General features: G+C 42.7%; 1 protein-coding gene across 2 annotated transcripts; it reads right to left on the bottom strand.

Annotated features, from left to right (window-relative positions):
* Positions 1-688: 688 nt before the first annotated feature.
* pfn2b (profilin 2b) lies at positions 689-8,581 on the bottom strand. Of its 2 annotated transcripts, none has more exons than XM_086263295.1 (3): positions 8,217-8,575; positions 5,071-5,263; positions 689-2,788 (listed from the first exon to the last, which is right to left on the bottom strand). In XM_086263295.1, exons 1-3 carry the CDS (start codon positions 8,343-8,345, stop codon positions 2,691-2,693), a joined length of 420 nt encoding a protein of 139 aa, XP_086119421.1. In that variant the 5' UTR covers positions 8,346-8,575; the 3' UTR covers positions 689-2,690. The 2 variants fall into 2 exon arrangements, with proteins under 2 accessions (XP_086119421.1, XP_086119422.1); XM_086263296.1 differs by lacking the exon at positions 689-2,788 and adding an exon at positions 2,795-3,217 and having other exon boundaries at positions 8,217-8,581.
* Between the last annotated feature and the right edge of the window lie 8,669 nt (positions 8,582-17,250).

Below are 17,250 nucleotides of genomic sequence, written 5' to 3'. Positions count from 1 at the left end.
CCCCACGCCTGTCCCGGACCCACCCAGGCTACCAGGTCAGTAACCCACGTCCATCAGCACAGACCCTCCCCTACCGCACGCAGCCACGAGGAAACCGTCACCTAAGAGCCAACAGAGCCCTTAATAGGCCATGACCGCAATCCCGGGTTGAGCCCTCCAAGGAAGGTGCTCCTGGGGAATCCTGACGCCCCCAAGCCTGTCCGTACCCCCACACCAATCACAACAGCAACCTTCTAATCATCTCCATTAACAGGAACTGTGGACTTGTGGTAAGGAAATGTCACATTATGGTCTTTTCTTAGCACTTTATGGACCTTAAACATCTGAGAGTAAAGATGAGATGCGTTTTGATGGACCTTGAATGTCTGTTAAAGTAATTAAAAGCCACCTTAAGTTCCTGAACAGCTGTAATGAAAGCAGTAATGTCTCATGCCTGGTGTGACATAAGAAAATAAATTAAACTTTTCTGTAGAGGAAAACTCATTTGAGAAGGACTTCACAATCTTACACTCAGATCTGAAGAAACACTTATGTTCTGGGACTAGCCTTAACCCGTGTCTGGGAGCTCAGGCACCTTAGATGAGGCCTAACCTGACGGTAACACCTGCAGTTAGCTCAGTCCAAACATTACCACAGATTCACTGAGAGTAAAGTGTTCAGATCAACAGAGAAGACAGTAAACTCACAATCTGGTTGGAATAAATTTATTTGATCTGTCTGTAAACAAGGTGATAAATCAATTTATGGCATTTCTTGGTTTTATGCATATGAAATCAAATGCATTAAAGAGACTGTATCCCAGATGTAAGAAGAAGAAAAAAAAAAAAAAAAAAAAAAAGTGGTGAGGAAAGAAAATGAATAGACCGGCAAACAGGACTTTAAACAATTTTTTTTCCTTTTTTTTTTTTTAATGAGTACACATATCCCACAAGGCCTAAACAGTGGAGCTGAAGCTAGAAAAATAAAGAAAAAGTGCCAATGAAATGACCCCTTCATGGACAGTGGGTAACAATCCGTTTTACAACAGCAACAGATCTCTCTACGTTATGGCACAGGATACACAGGTTCTGCAGTTAAAGTTTCGACAAAACAGCCATGAGCGTCTTTGTTCCAACTAATCCCATCTCCCATTAAGAGTCATTTCTACTGTTATTTTTTATTCCCCCCACTTGGACGTTGTTAGCAGTGCTGAGCGTGGACAGGCTGATTCCCCAGAGCTCAACTGACTAGAGAAAAGGCAATTTATTCCACAGTATTATAGTTGTCAACACAGCATGGGGCTGCTGAAATGCAGTTGTGTTTCTTCTAAGAGGAAAAACAAAACCTAATGATCATTTTCTTCATAAACTCCCACCCTTACCTCCACTGATACTTCACTTTTTTTTTTTTTTTTTAAACTTTAGTATTACTGTCTGGTTAGTGTTTCCTTCATCAGAAAGAATAAAAAGCAGCCATCCTTCACATGATTTAGAGCGAGTGTACAAATACCCGACCTTCAACTATACTTGGTCCTATATAAAGAAAAAGAAATTCAAACTGGACACACTCCAGAAGGTTATATGCTGGGATGTCTACTGTCCAAAAAAAAGAAAGAAAGAAAAAGGCAGCCTTTAAAAAGAAAACAAAAAGAAATTAAAGAATATACATTACAGGAGCTGGCAAACAAAAGTATTAAGTGCCTGAGCCGTTGTTATTGTGGAATGTCCGTGGGTTGTCATTTTTCGTGTAATAGGGGAGGGCTGCTATGCCAGGAGGAGAGTCCCACACCACCACCACATTTGGAAGGACAGAGGTGATCACAAAAGTCCTCAGTTGGATCCCTTCTTACAATCTACTGTGGGCTCGAGATGATCTACAGGGAGTGGAGAGGGGCTGATCTCGCCAGGATCAAATAGTGATGCCCCAGAGCATCCTTGCATTTTTTGTTCGTTTTAAAAAAACAAAACAGACTAACGGGTGATATCTGACGGGATGGGAGCCGGAGTGGCGAGTAGTGTTTGAAGACTGCCCAGTGAGGTTTAGTGTTTACTTGATTTGAAAAGGAAGGGGAGGAGCAGGGAGGGAGGAAGTGAAAATTTGGCAAGAGGGACTTTCAAAGATTGGGGTGGATGTGTAGTGGTGGATCAGAGAGGGGAGCGACGGTGGTCCAAGATGCACGCAGTCTCCCCACCAGGACGTGGAGGGGTGGGTGGGGGCAACGACAGAGGAAGACGTGACGAGCTTTAGTGCTCCAAAGGCATCGGCTGCTCGGGGAGGGAGTGTGTGTGTGATTAAGTGATGGGCACTAATGTGGACGAAAAATAATAAAAGAATAAGCTTCAAATTAACCACTAAAGCCTTAACTGTGAGTGTTCAGCGAGAATTTTTTTTTTTGCTGGTCTTTAAGTACAAATTTGTCATGACATCCTGTTAGCAACATGCTCATCTTTGCTATGGATCAACTGAAGAGTGCTTAGAGGGGTATTAAAGAGTACACAGAGCAAGTGCTTTGAGGGGGGGGGGGGGGGGGGTGGATGAGTGGGTTGGGGTAATGACAAAAAAAAAAAAAAAAAAACCCACACAGCAAAGACAGATAACAAATGGGGAGAAGAGAAGGGAGAAAAACAAAAACTACAAACTAGGACTGGAAGTAGTGTGAAATGCAACAGGGTGGTAAGGGTGAGCTGCTAGGTAGCTGGGTACAGGCTGCTTTAGTATCCGGACTTCCTCAGGTACTCAGACATCTGAAATGCTTTCTTGTTGAGCTGCCCTCCATGGACACCTTCCTTCCCCATGACAATAACCAATGCTGGAGTACACAAAGGAAAAGAAACAAAATAAAATGAACAGGCATGTTGATTGCAGGGCTGGAAAAAGAATAACACTCAATGCCATCTCGGCCAAATATGGGGACAGAGCTCGAACCCTGTGCCGTTTAGAAATGCTCCTGGGGTTGTTTAAACGGGACCGTTCGGGGACGCGGGGGAAAACATGGGCTCAACATTAGATGGAACAGATTTTTTTTTGCTTTGTTTTTCCCCCCCAAAATTTTATGCTTTTTTTTTTTTAATTTTCCTTTGTTTTGTTTTTTTTATTTGTTTTTTTTAACCCTACACCGCATAAGCTACATCAAAACTAAACTAAAACCCTGAATCCCTCAAGTATTTTGCCATCGAGTATGCCTTCTTATTCAATCCGCCTCCATGGACCCCTTCTTTGCCCATTACCAAGACCAAGACTGAAAGAAAAGAGACAGAGAAGGGACATTTAGAGAAGGTGCGGAGATCACACAATGAAAAGAAGAAGAGCACAGAGCTAAAGCGGCAAAGGCAGACGAGACGGCTACAAAAGGAAGACAATGGCACAGAAAGCAGAGCGGTGCCTTCAACTCTGAAGGCTGTGCAGAGCTCCAACATTCATTTTCTTATCGGTGCTGCTGGTGGCGACAGGTCACGTTACAGTTAGGAAGACAGTAAGTGCAACAGGAAAATAAACGTGAAGGATGCATGCAAAGCCTTGTCGTCAGATCTGTGATGCCCAAACAAGCAGAGACACAGAGCTGGAGTTAGCACAGAGTCCGGTGCAATAGCAAACTGCCACAAAGACTCAATGTATCGTTTATTATTTTATAAACTATTAAGAGGACACTGCTCTCCCAGCATGCTGTGGTTTAACATGAGCTAAAAGCCAGATCAGGGCTTTACTACACTTTAAACTGCTAAACGTAGACCACAGAACTCTGAAACTAGTCCAAAGTCCCTTTACAGTGATGAACAAATTCAATGCAGAGAGGCTGAAGTTTATCTAGTCAGTGTTTTAGCCACTGATGGGAGTCAGTCTTTGTTTACCAGGTCAAATGGCTGCAAGAGTAGCTTCTATGTCCATTTTAGTTACATGAGTAAAATATCCAAATAATACCTGTTGTTTGGCCAAGAGGGTGGGGCACAAAGCCTAGCATTTCATGGCTGTTTCTGCTCCTATCAGTCTGTTTAATGTGTCATTATGCGCCATGACAGCAGCAAAGAACAAGAAAGTGAAGTTAGGAACTATTAACCATCACTAATGCAGCAGCATGCTTGGCATACCTCTCCTCAATACATGTGTTTAAAAAAACAAAACACCCTCATGTGCCTCAAGTACTAGGACAGAGTGGAAGCAAGTGGGAAAAACAGGTGATGAATTTGAAAGGGGGGGGGGGGGGGGGTGTTAAACCAGAAAGGAGGAAGATGCATGCATTCCAGAAAGGATTTCCCAGAAATCCTGATCCCAAAAGTGAGCCCAGAAACTGATGATTCAGTCTGTTAGCTAGAGTACCTTGTGGCATGAACTGGGCAGGACAGGACATCGGGGCCCACACAGGCAACATGAAAACTGACAACTCTCAGGCAAGTCCTTAAAGACTCAACTTCAGCTTACTGAAATATTATCAAGGTTGTGACCCATGACAAGAAATACATTTTAAAAAGCCTTTAATTTAACCTACTGATGGTCACATTTAAGACTGAAGCTTAACAATTTATCTACTTTATAACCATTTCCACAAAGAAATGATACCCTTTAATTGTTCCGATTCTTGGCAGCTGTAAGAAGTTCTGAATAAACTGGAGGCAAAATTATTAAATTCACATATCAAAAAAAAAGGTAAACATACAGACACTTTACTAAACCATAACTGATTATGATTTTCTCATTTGTAAGCTGCTTAGTCTTAAAGTGTTAAAGGTAAACCATACCAATTAAACTGCAATATAACTCTAGCGGGGAAATAAACTCACTCTTGGATAATAGTCATAGCAATAATCTCTGAATATGAACTTCCTGAGCTCAAACAACCTGAATATGCATTTCTACATGGAAGCAACTGCGGCCTGTTATCGACCGTCACTGAAAGTAATATCCAGACATTTTACACCCATCTGTCATATATTGAGGAAAGGTGCAGTCAACATCTACCCCACATGCTTGCACAAGACAATAATATCGTTTTAAAAGCAAAAATAAACAGCTAAACTAAAATGGTAAAACTCAAAGCAGGTTACTGTGTAACTACTCAAGATTTATGCTGCTAACAGCAGTATACCTGATGCTTACCTTTGGCTGCTCTGCCTACAGAAACATTGTATGTGGGCTCTCCTCCTTGACTCTTTGTTCGGATGTCCATTGTCCAGTCGTTGTCAATTTGGAGGCTGTCTCTGATTACGGAGCACTTTTTATTGCCCAGGGTCAGCCCACTGGTGAAGAATCCCTCTCGGTCCTTTCCTACTAACACATCAATTTCTTCAGGCTAGGAGGAAGCACAGAGATCAGGAGGTCAGGTACATCGTCGTTAAGATCAATGCAGAATATTGCTTATGTGGAGACACTTGAGGGTTTCTCCACAAACACAAGTATTGCTCCATAATGTGGGTGCTGTGAAGCCTCGAGATTGAGCAAGAGACACACACACACACACACACACACACACACACACACACACACACACACACACACCAAATTATTTGGCTGTTGGCTGCATTGTCCAGTGTTAATCTGTTGTCTTCGATCAAATTTTGGCAGTTTTAAAAATTGGTGCAAGATGATGCTGATCAAGAGCTGAAAGACGCTCATTACAGGGAAGTTACTCATTTCCTGTGTTTCCCTGGCACAAGAAGATCAGCCAAACTTCTTTTACACATCAGCACCAGCCCAGATTTCACAACTGCTCCATCCTCAAGTTTAATTGCCCAGCCTCCTCTCAGCTCAGAATCTGCTGTCCCTCCACAACAAAAACATCATTGCTTAATATATAAATTGAGAAACATACTGAAATAATTTGGAATTTATTGTAGTAAAATAGTTCTAATGATAAATGCCCAACTCTAGTCTGTGAAAGCCTTGTGCCCAGAGCTTGCATTCATGTTTAACCTGCAGCTTTTAAATTACAAGAGGGTAGAATTAGTATTTATTGCCACTACTGCACAACATTCAACTATGACTGAATTTATGCACAAGATGTCCAGAGCTGGCTGGACTGTCGTGTAATGATTTCCCTTAATCTATATATAGTTAATGGGGGTTTCAACATCTAACAGGAAGTATATCCTAAACTAATCTGTACATCTTACGAGTTTGTTCTGCACCAGGACCCATTTAAGGCACCAACATAAAAATGTATTTTACAGAAGACCTCCAGGCTAAATTTGCATTATCATGAAGTATTTGGTTTGACGGATTACTCTGCAAGAGGCCCAAAATATACCTATGGGATATTTTAATTAATATGGTTTACAATTCAGTCATTAAAATGTATGAGGTCATAGTTTCCATCTTTGACAGATTGCCCTTTCCCCCCTCAACCCCAGTCAACAAATTTCAAACCACACTGTATTATTGATGTTTCTCTTTAAAAGATTAAGTCTTGTTGAAAAGTGCCCCCCCCCCTTTTTTTTTTTAAGTGTGTAATGGTTTTTATTAGTCATCTTAGCACAGAGGGCAGTATTTAGACTGATACAGAGGACCATCCAGCCCAGGGCAGATGAAAGCACGTGGTCTGTTTCAAGGAGTCTCCTTTATGCTACCGGTGGAGAAGTCCTGAAATCTCGACCATACCGCAATGACGAAAACGTTAAGCTGCTAATATTTCACTTTTGGGGACAACTTATTTGTTTTCTTTGAAACTCAGTACAGTAAAAAAAAAAATAAAAAAAAATATATATATACACACATATACACATTTTCTTGCTCAAACTACTTTATTTGGAGCGAACTGCAGAACAAAAGGCGTTGCCCCTTGAGTCCAGAAGTGCAGAGTCATGGCACACAGTCAGGAAGGGAAAACGGCAAACTCAAAGCACGTCGTAAGATAACGATAGCATGGCGGCTACCTACAAGCCCAGGCCAGGGTTGCTAATTTGGTCACTTCAACCGGGAATGAAAAGCCGCCATCCCCACATGAAAACGACTTCAGATCCCCTGAAAACCTTCTGTATTCATTAAAAGGGGATTCCTTTTACCAAATGCAACCACCGGGCATGCTGGTTGACAGCCGGTAAAAGCAAGCTTCTTTTACACGCTAAAAAGTCCATTAAGGAAACTGCTGTATTTCAAAAGGAAAACGCTGCCGTTCCATAGCTCCGAGTGGGCACTCCCAGTTAACCTCAGATAACGAAACCACAGTCCCCGCCACATGAGCGGGGTTTTTTATTTTATAATAGCCAGCTAGAACTGCTAAATCTTCGTTATATTCACGTTGGAACCGGAGGAGTCCCGATTAAAAACGTAGATGACTGGCAAAATAAATTTAACGGACAAAATGGAGGATGAAGGAAAACCCCGAATGTGTCTGTTAAACAAGTTAGCTTTACTTTCAGTCGACTGAGTTTTATTTGTTGTAAAATAGGAGCATCCGACGCATGCTGTCCATAACACGGGGTGGCATGCTAATGAGAAAAAAACCGAGATCCGAGCCCAGACGTCTCGGTTAGCTCCCATGGACAAAAATGAATAAGAAACTGGGAGCGTGTCCGCCATCTTGGAAAAATGATGGGCGGTAGCGGTGGAGAGATTCACAGAAGCCGAATAGGAAAATTGAAAAGGACCAACGGAACGCCAGCACGTAAGGAATGCGTGCGAGCGCCGCCAACCCTGCGCCGTTAGCGTTAGCTAGTAATGACTGAGGATGATGGTGGTGGGGAGGGAGATGACCGGCCCGATTTGAGCTAACCGTGTAGTTCGCTAATCACTGGTAACACTGACTTAGTCTGCATGGAAAAGCTTATGGTAGCCGAAACTACTAAGCAGTTTTTAAACATGCGAATGACTAATTCAGGATACAATAGTTTTATAGGACTGCCGTTTAATTTTCTTATATTACTGTAGCTTTTCCAATGCGGCTAGTTACTGTTAGCAGCCAAGTTAGCCGCTTTAGCTCGAGTTCGCGGCAACGATTATCTCTAGCTTGAGCGCTTCGGTGCTGCACAGTTATTTTAAAAGGGAAAATGGCTTAAGCGTTAAGATAGTAGACGTACAATAAAAGCGGGAAAAGAAAGGTGGGAATTGCAGGCGACAGGTTGAAAAGCAACGGCGCACACATGCCAGTGGATCCTATGTGTGACCACCGGATACCATGTGTACCCACACTGCTTCGCTTATCCCCCATTCAACAAGGCCTGGCATGCAGACAAACGTATAAGCGACATGCAAAAATGTGCATTATGCTCATACACAACTAGGAATACCGACGTACAGCACATACGTACCGTTATGTTGGCAAAGGTACCGCCGACAAAAGATGCCCAGACATATTTGGCGTCCGCATACCCAACAATGGCCGCGTCCTGGCAGCTGCCATCGGCCATCAGGTTGTCCACGTAGCTTTGCCAGGACATGTTTGTGAAATTAGTTTTAAGGTGAAAAAAGTAAGCTAAGTCACGATCGCCTCTTGAACGACGAAGAAACTGTGAGAAAGCTGTATTTATCGGTGGTTACACGGGCCTCCAGCAAGCAAAAACCCCCCCGGCACCGTTACGTCCCGGCTTTCTTCTGGTCTAGGCAACGAAGAGGAGCCGCTGCAACCGGACAGGCGCTTGGGTGTAGTCCTGACTAAATCACTCCGCCCGAGTCGTTGTTCGTCTCTCCTCCCATTGTATAATATAGGAAGCGGCGGAGGAATATCATGCTTTATCGCGACAGCAATAAGGAAAACGGTATTTTTCTCAAGTGCATTAAAGATTTAGCCAATCTTCCAGATTTTTTAAGGCCTTAAACTTGATTAAAAAACAAGTTTACATTTGCAAAGGAGAATTTTAATGGTTTAAGGCTCATGTAAAGCTTAGACTTCAGTAAGTTAAAGTTTAAAAAGGCATTTTGTTTTTACACAGTTTATTTTTTTCACTTTATATTGATCATTTAAGACACGCTGGCACCCATCTCTTTATTTAAACACTGAATTAGAGTTTTTTGTTAATATTAAAAATTACATTAAAAGTTTTATAGTTCTTGATTTAACATTCCAGTGATGGCTACGCAGTCCAGTTAAGCATCTGAGAAAATTCTTCCTGGACTCTGTTAACTACAATGGTCATTTGAGTTACTGTGTCATATACAGAATGACACCTGCCAGAAGAAGCACTCTCAAAAGATCACAGGTGAAAACAGAGAGAGGTAACTGAAAATTATTTCATTGTTTAAGCTCTCAGGATCATGAGAGAAAACCTGTTGTACCTGTTGGGTAGTGCATGTGTCAAACCTGTATCTTATAATCCCAAGAGAAAAATATGAATGTAATATAATGTGAGGCAGCCATCATTAGCACTGTGTCAAAGGGAAAAGTTTTTTTCCATATATGTGCCTAATGTTTACATGTTAAGCATGGTTTATGCTCGAGAATGCATTCCAGTGAATACGGAGCAATCATGTTTGTTTACTTTTTTATGGGAGTTGCTCATAATTTTATTCTGTGTTACTTCTCTAGAAGTGCTCTTACAGTGTGGCAGTATGACAGTTGTCACAAAGTATGTAAATTTAGGATTTTTATGGTGGCAGGCCTAAACTGTCCTTTAACCTTTTCCAAAACTATTTCTTTGTTGCAATTTCACTGTTTATTTGGTGTTGCTTTGCAAGTTTAGCTCAAAGAAAAGAAAAGAAAAGCCTCACAGCATCTCACACAATAACCGCACCCACTGAAAACAAAGGGGAAAAAAACCATAAATAAATAATAAACATAAAACAAGCTCGTTCTTTGGGAGGCAGTTGGAATAAAAGGAATAAACACAGCTGTGTTTTTTTAAGAGTTCAGAGTGCACATGTGTGCATCTGTCCAGCATGCTCTGATGACCACAAATATAGGGGTGATGAGGACGCTGAGCTTCTACAGGTGCAGCAGTTTGGTTAAGGACGCGCACCAGCCAGTCACACACCTACGGATGATGTCAGCCGTGCGTCAGAGGCTGCTGTGTTTTGTATTTCTATCTGTTTGTGTTTGCTCCATGGAAACCATTAATAATCAGGCCACTCTTGTGATCAGTGTTCTTAAATTAGAAGACTGCTCTGCTCCTCCTACTCTGGGGTTTCTTCTTCTCTTCCAGCTCTACGCAAACTAGCTTAAACGTACAGTGGGGCAAAAAAGTATTTAGTCAGCCACCGATTGTGCAAGTTCCCCCACTTAAAATGATGACAGAGGTCAGTAATTTGCACCAGAGGTACACTTCAACTGTGAGAGACAGAATGTGAAAAAAAAAAAATCCATGAATCCACATGGTAGGATTTGTAAAGAATTTATTCGTAAATCAGGGTGGAAAATAAGTATTTGGTCAATAACAAAAATACAACTCAATACTTTGTAACATAACCTTTGTTGGCAATAACAGAGGTCAAACGTTTACTATAGGTCTTTACCAGGTTTGCACACACAGTAGCTGGTATTTTGGCCCATTCCTCCATGCAGATCTTCTCGAGAGCAGTGATGTTTTGGGGCTGTCGCTGAGCAACACGGACTTTCAACTCCCGCCACAGATTTTCTATGGGGTTGAGGTCTGGAGACTGGCTAGGCCACTCCAGGACTTTCAAATGCTTCTTACGGAGCCACTCCTTTGTTGCCCGGGCGGTGTGTTTTGGATCATTGTCATGTTGGAAGACCCAGCCTCGTTTCATCTTCAAAGTTCTCACTGATGGAAGGAGGTTTTGGCTCAAAATCTCACGATACATGGCCCCATTCATTCTGTCCTTAACACGGATCAGTCGTCCTGTCCCCTTGGCAGAAAAACAGCCCCATAGCATGATGTTTCCACCCCCATGCTTCACAGTAGGTATGGTGTTCTTGGGATGCAACTCAGTATTCTTCTTCCTCCAAACACGACGAGTTGAGTTTATACCAAAAAGTTCTACTTTGGTTTCATCTGACCACATGACATTCTCCCAATCCTCTGCTGTATCATCCATGTGCTCTCTGGCAAACTTCAGACGGGCCTGGACATGCACTGGCTTCAGCAGCGGAACACGTCTGGCACTGCGGGATTTGATTCCCTGCCGTTGTAGTGTGTTACTGATAGTGACCTTTGTTACTTTGGTCCCAGCTCTCTGCAGGTCATTCACCAGGTCCCCCCGTGTGGTTCTGGGATCTTTGCTCACCGTTCTCATGATCATTTTGACCCCACGGGATGAGATCTTGCGTGGAGCCCCAGATCGAGGGAGATTATCAGTGGTCTTGTATGTCTTCCATTTTCTGATGATTGCTCCCACAGTTGATTTTTTCACACCAAGCTGCTTGCCTATTGTAGATTCACTCTTCCCAGTCTGGTGCAGGTCTACAATACTTTTCCTGGTGTCCTTCGAAAGCTCTTTGGTCTTGGCCATGGTGGAGTTTGGAGTCTGACTGTTTGAGGCTGTGGACAGGTGTCTTTTATACAGATGATGAGTTCAAACAGGTGCCATTCATACAGGTAACGAGTGGGGGACAGAAAAGCTTCTTACAGAAGACGTTACAGGTCTGTGAGAGCCAGAGATTTTCCTTGTTTGAGGTGACCAAATACTTATTTTCCACCCTGATTTACGAATAAATTCTTTACAAATCCTACCATGTGGATTCATGGATTTTTTTTTCACATTCTGTCTCTCACAGTTGAAGTGTACCTCTGGTGCAAATTACTGACCTCTGTCATCATTTTAAGTGGGGGAACTTGAACAATTGGTGGCTGACTAAATACTTTTTTGCCCCACTGTATGTGCTCAGGCACCTTGGGTGGCCACCTCTATTTGGCAGGTGTACAAAAACAAACAGAGGTCAGCCAGCGTGTTCAGTGACAAAGAGTGAAAGGAGAAAGTGGCATTTGCCGCCCAGATTAACGTGACTCTCAGTGAAATGACATGTGTTAGGAAGCTGGCGTGCCAAAAACTTCCCAGAGGGATTCAAGTGAAATGAACTGGGAACTTGGAACCATTGCAGGATTTGGATATCAAATTGAAAACACTAACTGGAGATAAATTGTTTAGACTCAAACTAATGTGAAAAAAGATTAAACAACTGTAGGTAAAATGGCTTTTCTTTACATTGTGGGCATTTTTTAAGTGTGCCATATACACAGGTTCCTCATTCTGAGTCTTTTCAGCACATGACAGTCTTGTCTCTTTCTAGAAACATCTACTTAATCCTTGTTCTCTCTTTCTTCCTGCAGAAGAATGGGCGCGAAGAAAGTTATTAATTGACCAAGGTACAGGACTTGAGCAGGGCAGAATGACTTGTCAGTCAGGCCACACCCATATCCTCATCTCCCATTGGATGCCGACAGTTTCCATGGCCACCTCTGTTTTGCACTTCTGCTTGGGCAAAATAGTACCACTCACAACCACACCACTCAGCTTCCACATGAGTCATGGAGATACAGAAAAGAGCTTACTTGTTTGCCTTAGAAAAGGTTTGCTTTTTTGGACAAGAGCATTGTCATCATAGCTTGATATCGCCGCCCACCTCAGCCACCCCACTCCTTTTCCTTTTTGCAAATGTATGCATTCCTTATTTTTCAAGCATGACAGAACTTAAAGTTCTCAAGGATCAGTGTTTGTAATGGTATGAAAGTTTTTCATATGCTCTGATGAAGTGAATAAAAGCAGGATAAAGTTGCTGCAGTTTGTTTTTTGTCTCACTTTCTCACTGAAATGAATAGACTGGATTGGAGAAAAAAAAGTTTTCAGTGTTTTCTTGTAGTGTAGCGCACGCCCCGATTTCAACAAATGTGTTGTGGTATCCTGTTAAACAGGCTGTGTCGAGGCATTTTGAAAAAAGCAGGACATGTTCAGAGTACAAGGAAGCAAACATTGATATGATTATATGTGCACCAAATTGCACTGCACAGCCTTTTTGCATTTATTTATTTATTACCTGGACTTTGCATCACAAGGAAGTTCATCGTCAATAACCCCTGTCATGGACTGCAAATGCAGGTTGAGGAAGAAGCCTTTAAAGAAATACGTTTTTATATTTGTGGAGTATTTCTTGATAAACTAATGGGACAAGACAAAAAAAACAACCTTTTTGGTTTAAAAAAAAACAGGTCAAACATGTTCACTCCTGCTTTATAAAAAAAGGCAATTATGCTTTCAGACAATGTAGGGTTTTATCAGATGTTTTGCACACCTGTTCAACTGCCCCTTAATGCAAATATCTTATCGGCCAATCACGAGGCAGAACTCAGTGCATTTAGGCATGTAGACATGCAGCAGAAGACCACACCAGGTGCCGTTCCTGTCAGCTAAGAACAGGAAACTGAGCTTACACTTCTCAAAGGCTCTCCTGAATTAGACACCAGATGATTGGAAAAACTTCACCTGGTCTGCTCCAACATTCAGATGGCAGGGTCAGAATTTGGCGTAAAGGACATGAAAACGTGGCTCTATCCTGCCTTTTATCAAGCGGCGTTGTGTCAAGGTGTTGAGATATGTTCTGGGCACACTGTGGGCCCTTAAGTACCAGCTGAGTATCTTTTCAACACCACAATCTACCTGAATATTCCTATCGTGTTCATCCCTTTATTAGTACAGTGCACTCATCTTCTGACGGATGATGCACCATGTCACAAAGCTCAGATCATCTCAATGTGGTTTCTTGAACACAACAATGAGCTCACTGTACTCAAACAGCCTGAAGATATTGTAAAAGAAAAAAATGCTGTTCTCTCTGTATTTTTATTGAAGAAAATATCCATGAATTGCTCCACTGCATGTTTTCAAGGCAGCTCTATGGCACTGAAAGATAAATGATAACAAGGCTTCATAAGCAATGCTGAAGACAAAGTTAGAGAGGCAAGGCTAAGATAGTTTGGATATTTTTAGAGGAGGGATAGTAGATATATTGTACAAATGGTGTTGACTATGGAGATACCAGGCAGGAAGAAAAGTGTAAGGCCTGAGAGAAGATTCATGGATGTAGTGAAGGAGAACATGCAGAGGGTTGGTGTGGCAGAGGAGGATACTAGGGATAGGGTGAGATGGAGGCAGACGATCTGCTGTGTCGCCCTTTAAAGGGAGCAGCCAAAAGAAGAAGAAATGTATGAACAGTGACCACCAGCATGTTTACGATGCAAAGAGCCGAGTTATTTTTAATGTAACATTATAAATACTAGAGCAGGAGGGTTAGAAGTTACCAACCTTTAGTCCTGCACGGCAGAATCGGCAGGTAGCTCTGCTTTGTCTTGAGAAGCCTGAACTGCGCTCATTTCAGGACCTTTTTTCACCACAATTTAACAAAATTATTTATTCATGACCCCCAGTTCAGTCTTTGTCTTGTGTAGCAGCAGGAAAAAAAGGACCTATTTTTGACTCATACATATGAAAGTAGTAGAGTCCATCTGTTAGTCGAACCTCGGATGCAGGAGGAACAGTGTGGTTTTCATCCTGGTTGTGGAACACTGGACCAGCTCCTTATTCCCTTGAGGATACCTGAGGATGCATCAGAGTTTGCCCAACCAGTCTACATGTGTTTTGTGGACTTGGAGAAGGCATTCAAACGTGTCCCCCTGAGTATCCTATGGGAGGTGCTTCAAGTATGGGGTGTCTGGCCCGTTGATACAGGCCATTCGATCCTTATATAACTGCTGCAGGAGCTACGGTCTGCATAGCCGGCAATAAGTTGGACTTGTTTCCAGTGGGTGATGGACTCCGCCAGGGTTGCTGTTTGTTACAGATTCTGTTCATAATTTTTATGGACAGAATTTCTAGGTATGGCCAAGTGGCAGAAGGCTTCCACTTGGGTGGTCTTAGAATCGCAGATGATGTGGTTCTGTTGGCTTCATCGGGTGAAGGACTCCAACTTGCACTAGATTCGTTCGCAGTCAAGTGTGAAGCAGTGGGAATGAGAATCAGCACCTCCAAATCTGAGGTCATGGTCCTCAGCTGGAAAAGGGTGGAGTGCCCACTCCGGGTCAGGAACGAGTTCCTTCCCCAAGTGGAGGAGTTTAAGTATCTCAGGGTCTTGTTCATGAGTGACGGGAGAAGAGTGGGACAGACAGTTTGGTGTTGTGGCTGCAGTGATGTAGATGTTGTACCTGTCTGTCATGGTGAAGAGAGAGCTAAATGTAAAAGCGAAGCTCTCAATTTACTGATCGATCTACGTACCCTCACTTATGGTCACGAGCTGTGAGTAGTGACCGAAAAAACGAGATTGTGGATACAAGTGGTGGAAATTAGATTTCTTTTGAAGCGTGGCTGGCCTCTCCCTTAGAGGTAGGGTGAGGCGTTTGGGCATGCGGGAGGGGCTCAGTGTAGGGCCGCTGCTCCTACATATTGAAAGGAGCCTGTTGAGCTAGTTCGGGCATCTGACAAGGATGGTTCCTGGGCGTCTCTTAGATGACCTGTTCTGAGCATGTCCCACTGGGAGGAGGCCCCAGGGCAGACCCAGGACAGGACTTGCTGGAGAGATTATATCTCTCAGCTCGCCTTGGAATGCTTTGGTGTTCCCCCAGAGGAAGCTGGAGGAGGTGGCCGGGGAGAAGGAGATCTGGGCTTCTCTGCTTAGGCTGCTCCCCCCGCAACCTGGCCCGGATAAGCAGAAGATGGATGGATGGGACATGAAATTTCTCAAAGGTTAAGATTAGTGCTGTCAGCGTTAATCTTGTTAAAGTGACATTAACTCCATAACTGCATTAACGTGGCAAATCTCCGATAGCGATAGGATCGCCCTGTGCATGGGGCTGCACGGCGTCAACGCGTTAGCGCGGTTAGCTCGTTAACGCATTAGCGCCGTGATTTGCGTTAACTCACTAATGGAGATTTGCTGCGTTAACACGGTTATGGCGTTAATGTCATTTTAACAATATTAACGCTGATAGCACTAGTTAAGATGTTTCAGAGTCACTGAATAAATCAGTGTTTTGGACAAAATTATTTCCCAAACTTTTTGTGCGCAATTCACACATTTTTAAAAATACAGTATGTTTGTCACTGGGTTGTTAAGCTGTAAAGAGTTATGCTGGGTGATTTAATGCTAAAGCGTGCTCTCTTTTGCATTTTTCCACACGCTCAGCAATGCGACTGCTTGTTTCATGAAACAAACCCCAACGTAACAACGTAACAGACATGGTTTAAAAAGGAAACTGTGCTTCTTTGTTTGTTTGTTTTTTAACTTGAATTCCTTCCTGGGGCAGCTTGGGTGCAGTGCATTAAATATTGAGCAGCAGCAGGTAGAGAAGATGGAGTGCTGGAGCAGCTCCTTTCCTAGAAAATGTCTCCTCTCTGCTCACCAGGTCCCGGCTGTCACAGACAATAGAAAATCAATAGCAGCCAAGACTGAGGAGGCGATGGATACTCACCAGTGGATGCACACATGCTCTCCATTTGAGAAAGCCCATGGACAGCTTTGACAGATGAGCCATCAGAAGCATTTTCATTGGTTCTTTAATAGATGCATGTGATGAATTTCCCTTCAAGAAATGTTTAAATATAAAGTATTTTTATCCAATAAGGTCAGGGCAGAGCTGGAGAATTAAAGTTTAAACATATTTATTGGTTAATTGAAATACAAAATTTCATGGCAACAGTAACATCTCCACACAGGTACCCACCCAGCTTGAGTGGACGTACACTGATCGTGACAGTAAGTGTGGATGGCACGCACACATGCAAATGGATTCTCAGCACACAAACGTTTTCTCATGTGAAGACACTTGTAAAATGTGGGCATGCAAATACGCGTGACCCGTAGTCCACGACACACGCGATAGCTACCTTGTGTAAACCCACCCCCAGGACGATGATGTGGCCAGAAGGACTGGCCTGCAGAGGTTAGAGGAAAAGAAAAACCTGGAGAAAGTAGAGATGAACTTCTTTGATTTCCTATTTGTTCTTAGGAATGACGATAAAGATTCGATAGACTCTTCTTCATATTCCAGCACCCATATTTTAGTCTTCTTGAAATAAAAAGGTAATAAAAAGACAAAGGAATGAATCTGATTTTATTTGTATTTATAATCCATCATTTTTGAGTGAAGCAGCCTTTCAGCAGCACGCTACTGTAAACGCAGCTCTGCATTCACTGGTGCTTCTGTGGTATGATGTACGGACTGGATATAAAGCACCAGTGTTCTGCTCAGATGAATAGTCATGATTCATAGTGAAGGATGAAGAGAATCAGAATCTCATTGTGGAGGGTTATTTTCATCCTCGGATCATTTTTTGTTCTGTGTTAGCTTCTTATGACGATTGTAGCTCCTTGTTCATTTTAGTATTGTTTTGAAGACATCTTCAGTCGTACGCAGGTCGCACAGAGTGAAGCGCACTCATGAGCAGTCAGATAGATAAACATAC

Source organism: Aulonocara sp. 'chitande type north' Nkhata Bay, linkage group LG15, assembly GCF_057382095.1.
Source record: "Aulonocara sp. 'chitande type north' Nkhata Bay isolate Kocher_YH1m ecotype deep benthic linkage group LG15, A_spYH_male_GT1.1, whole genome shotgun sequence".
NCBI classification, from domain to species: domain Eukaryota; kingdom Metazoa; phylum Chordata; class Actinopteri; order Cichliformes; family Cichlidae; genus Aulonocara; species Aulonocara sp. 'chitande type north' Nkhata Bay.
Note: the sequence above shows the minus strand (reverse complement) of the source record. Positions and strands in the feature narration are given on the sequence as shown.

Bases quoted from the DNA above. Each gene is read 5' to 3' on its own strand.
- pfn2b (XM_086263296.1), bottom strand. From the start codon at position 8,345: ATGTCCTGGCAAAGCTACGTGGACAACCTGATGGCCGATGGCAGCTGC. The intron at 5,264-8,216 runs GTACGTATGTGC...GCTTCCTCCTAG, and splicing joins GTACCTTTGCCAACATAACG to CCTGAAGAAATTGATGTGTT. The intron at 3,218-5,070 runs GTAAGCATCAGG...CTTTTCTTTCAG, and splicing joins TGTAGGCAGAGCAGCCAAAG to TCTTGGTCTTGGTAATGGGC.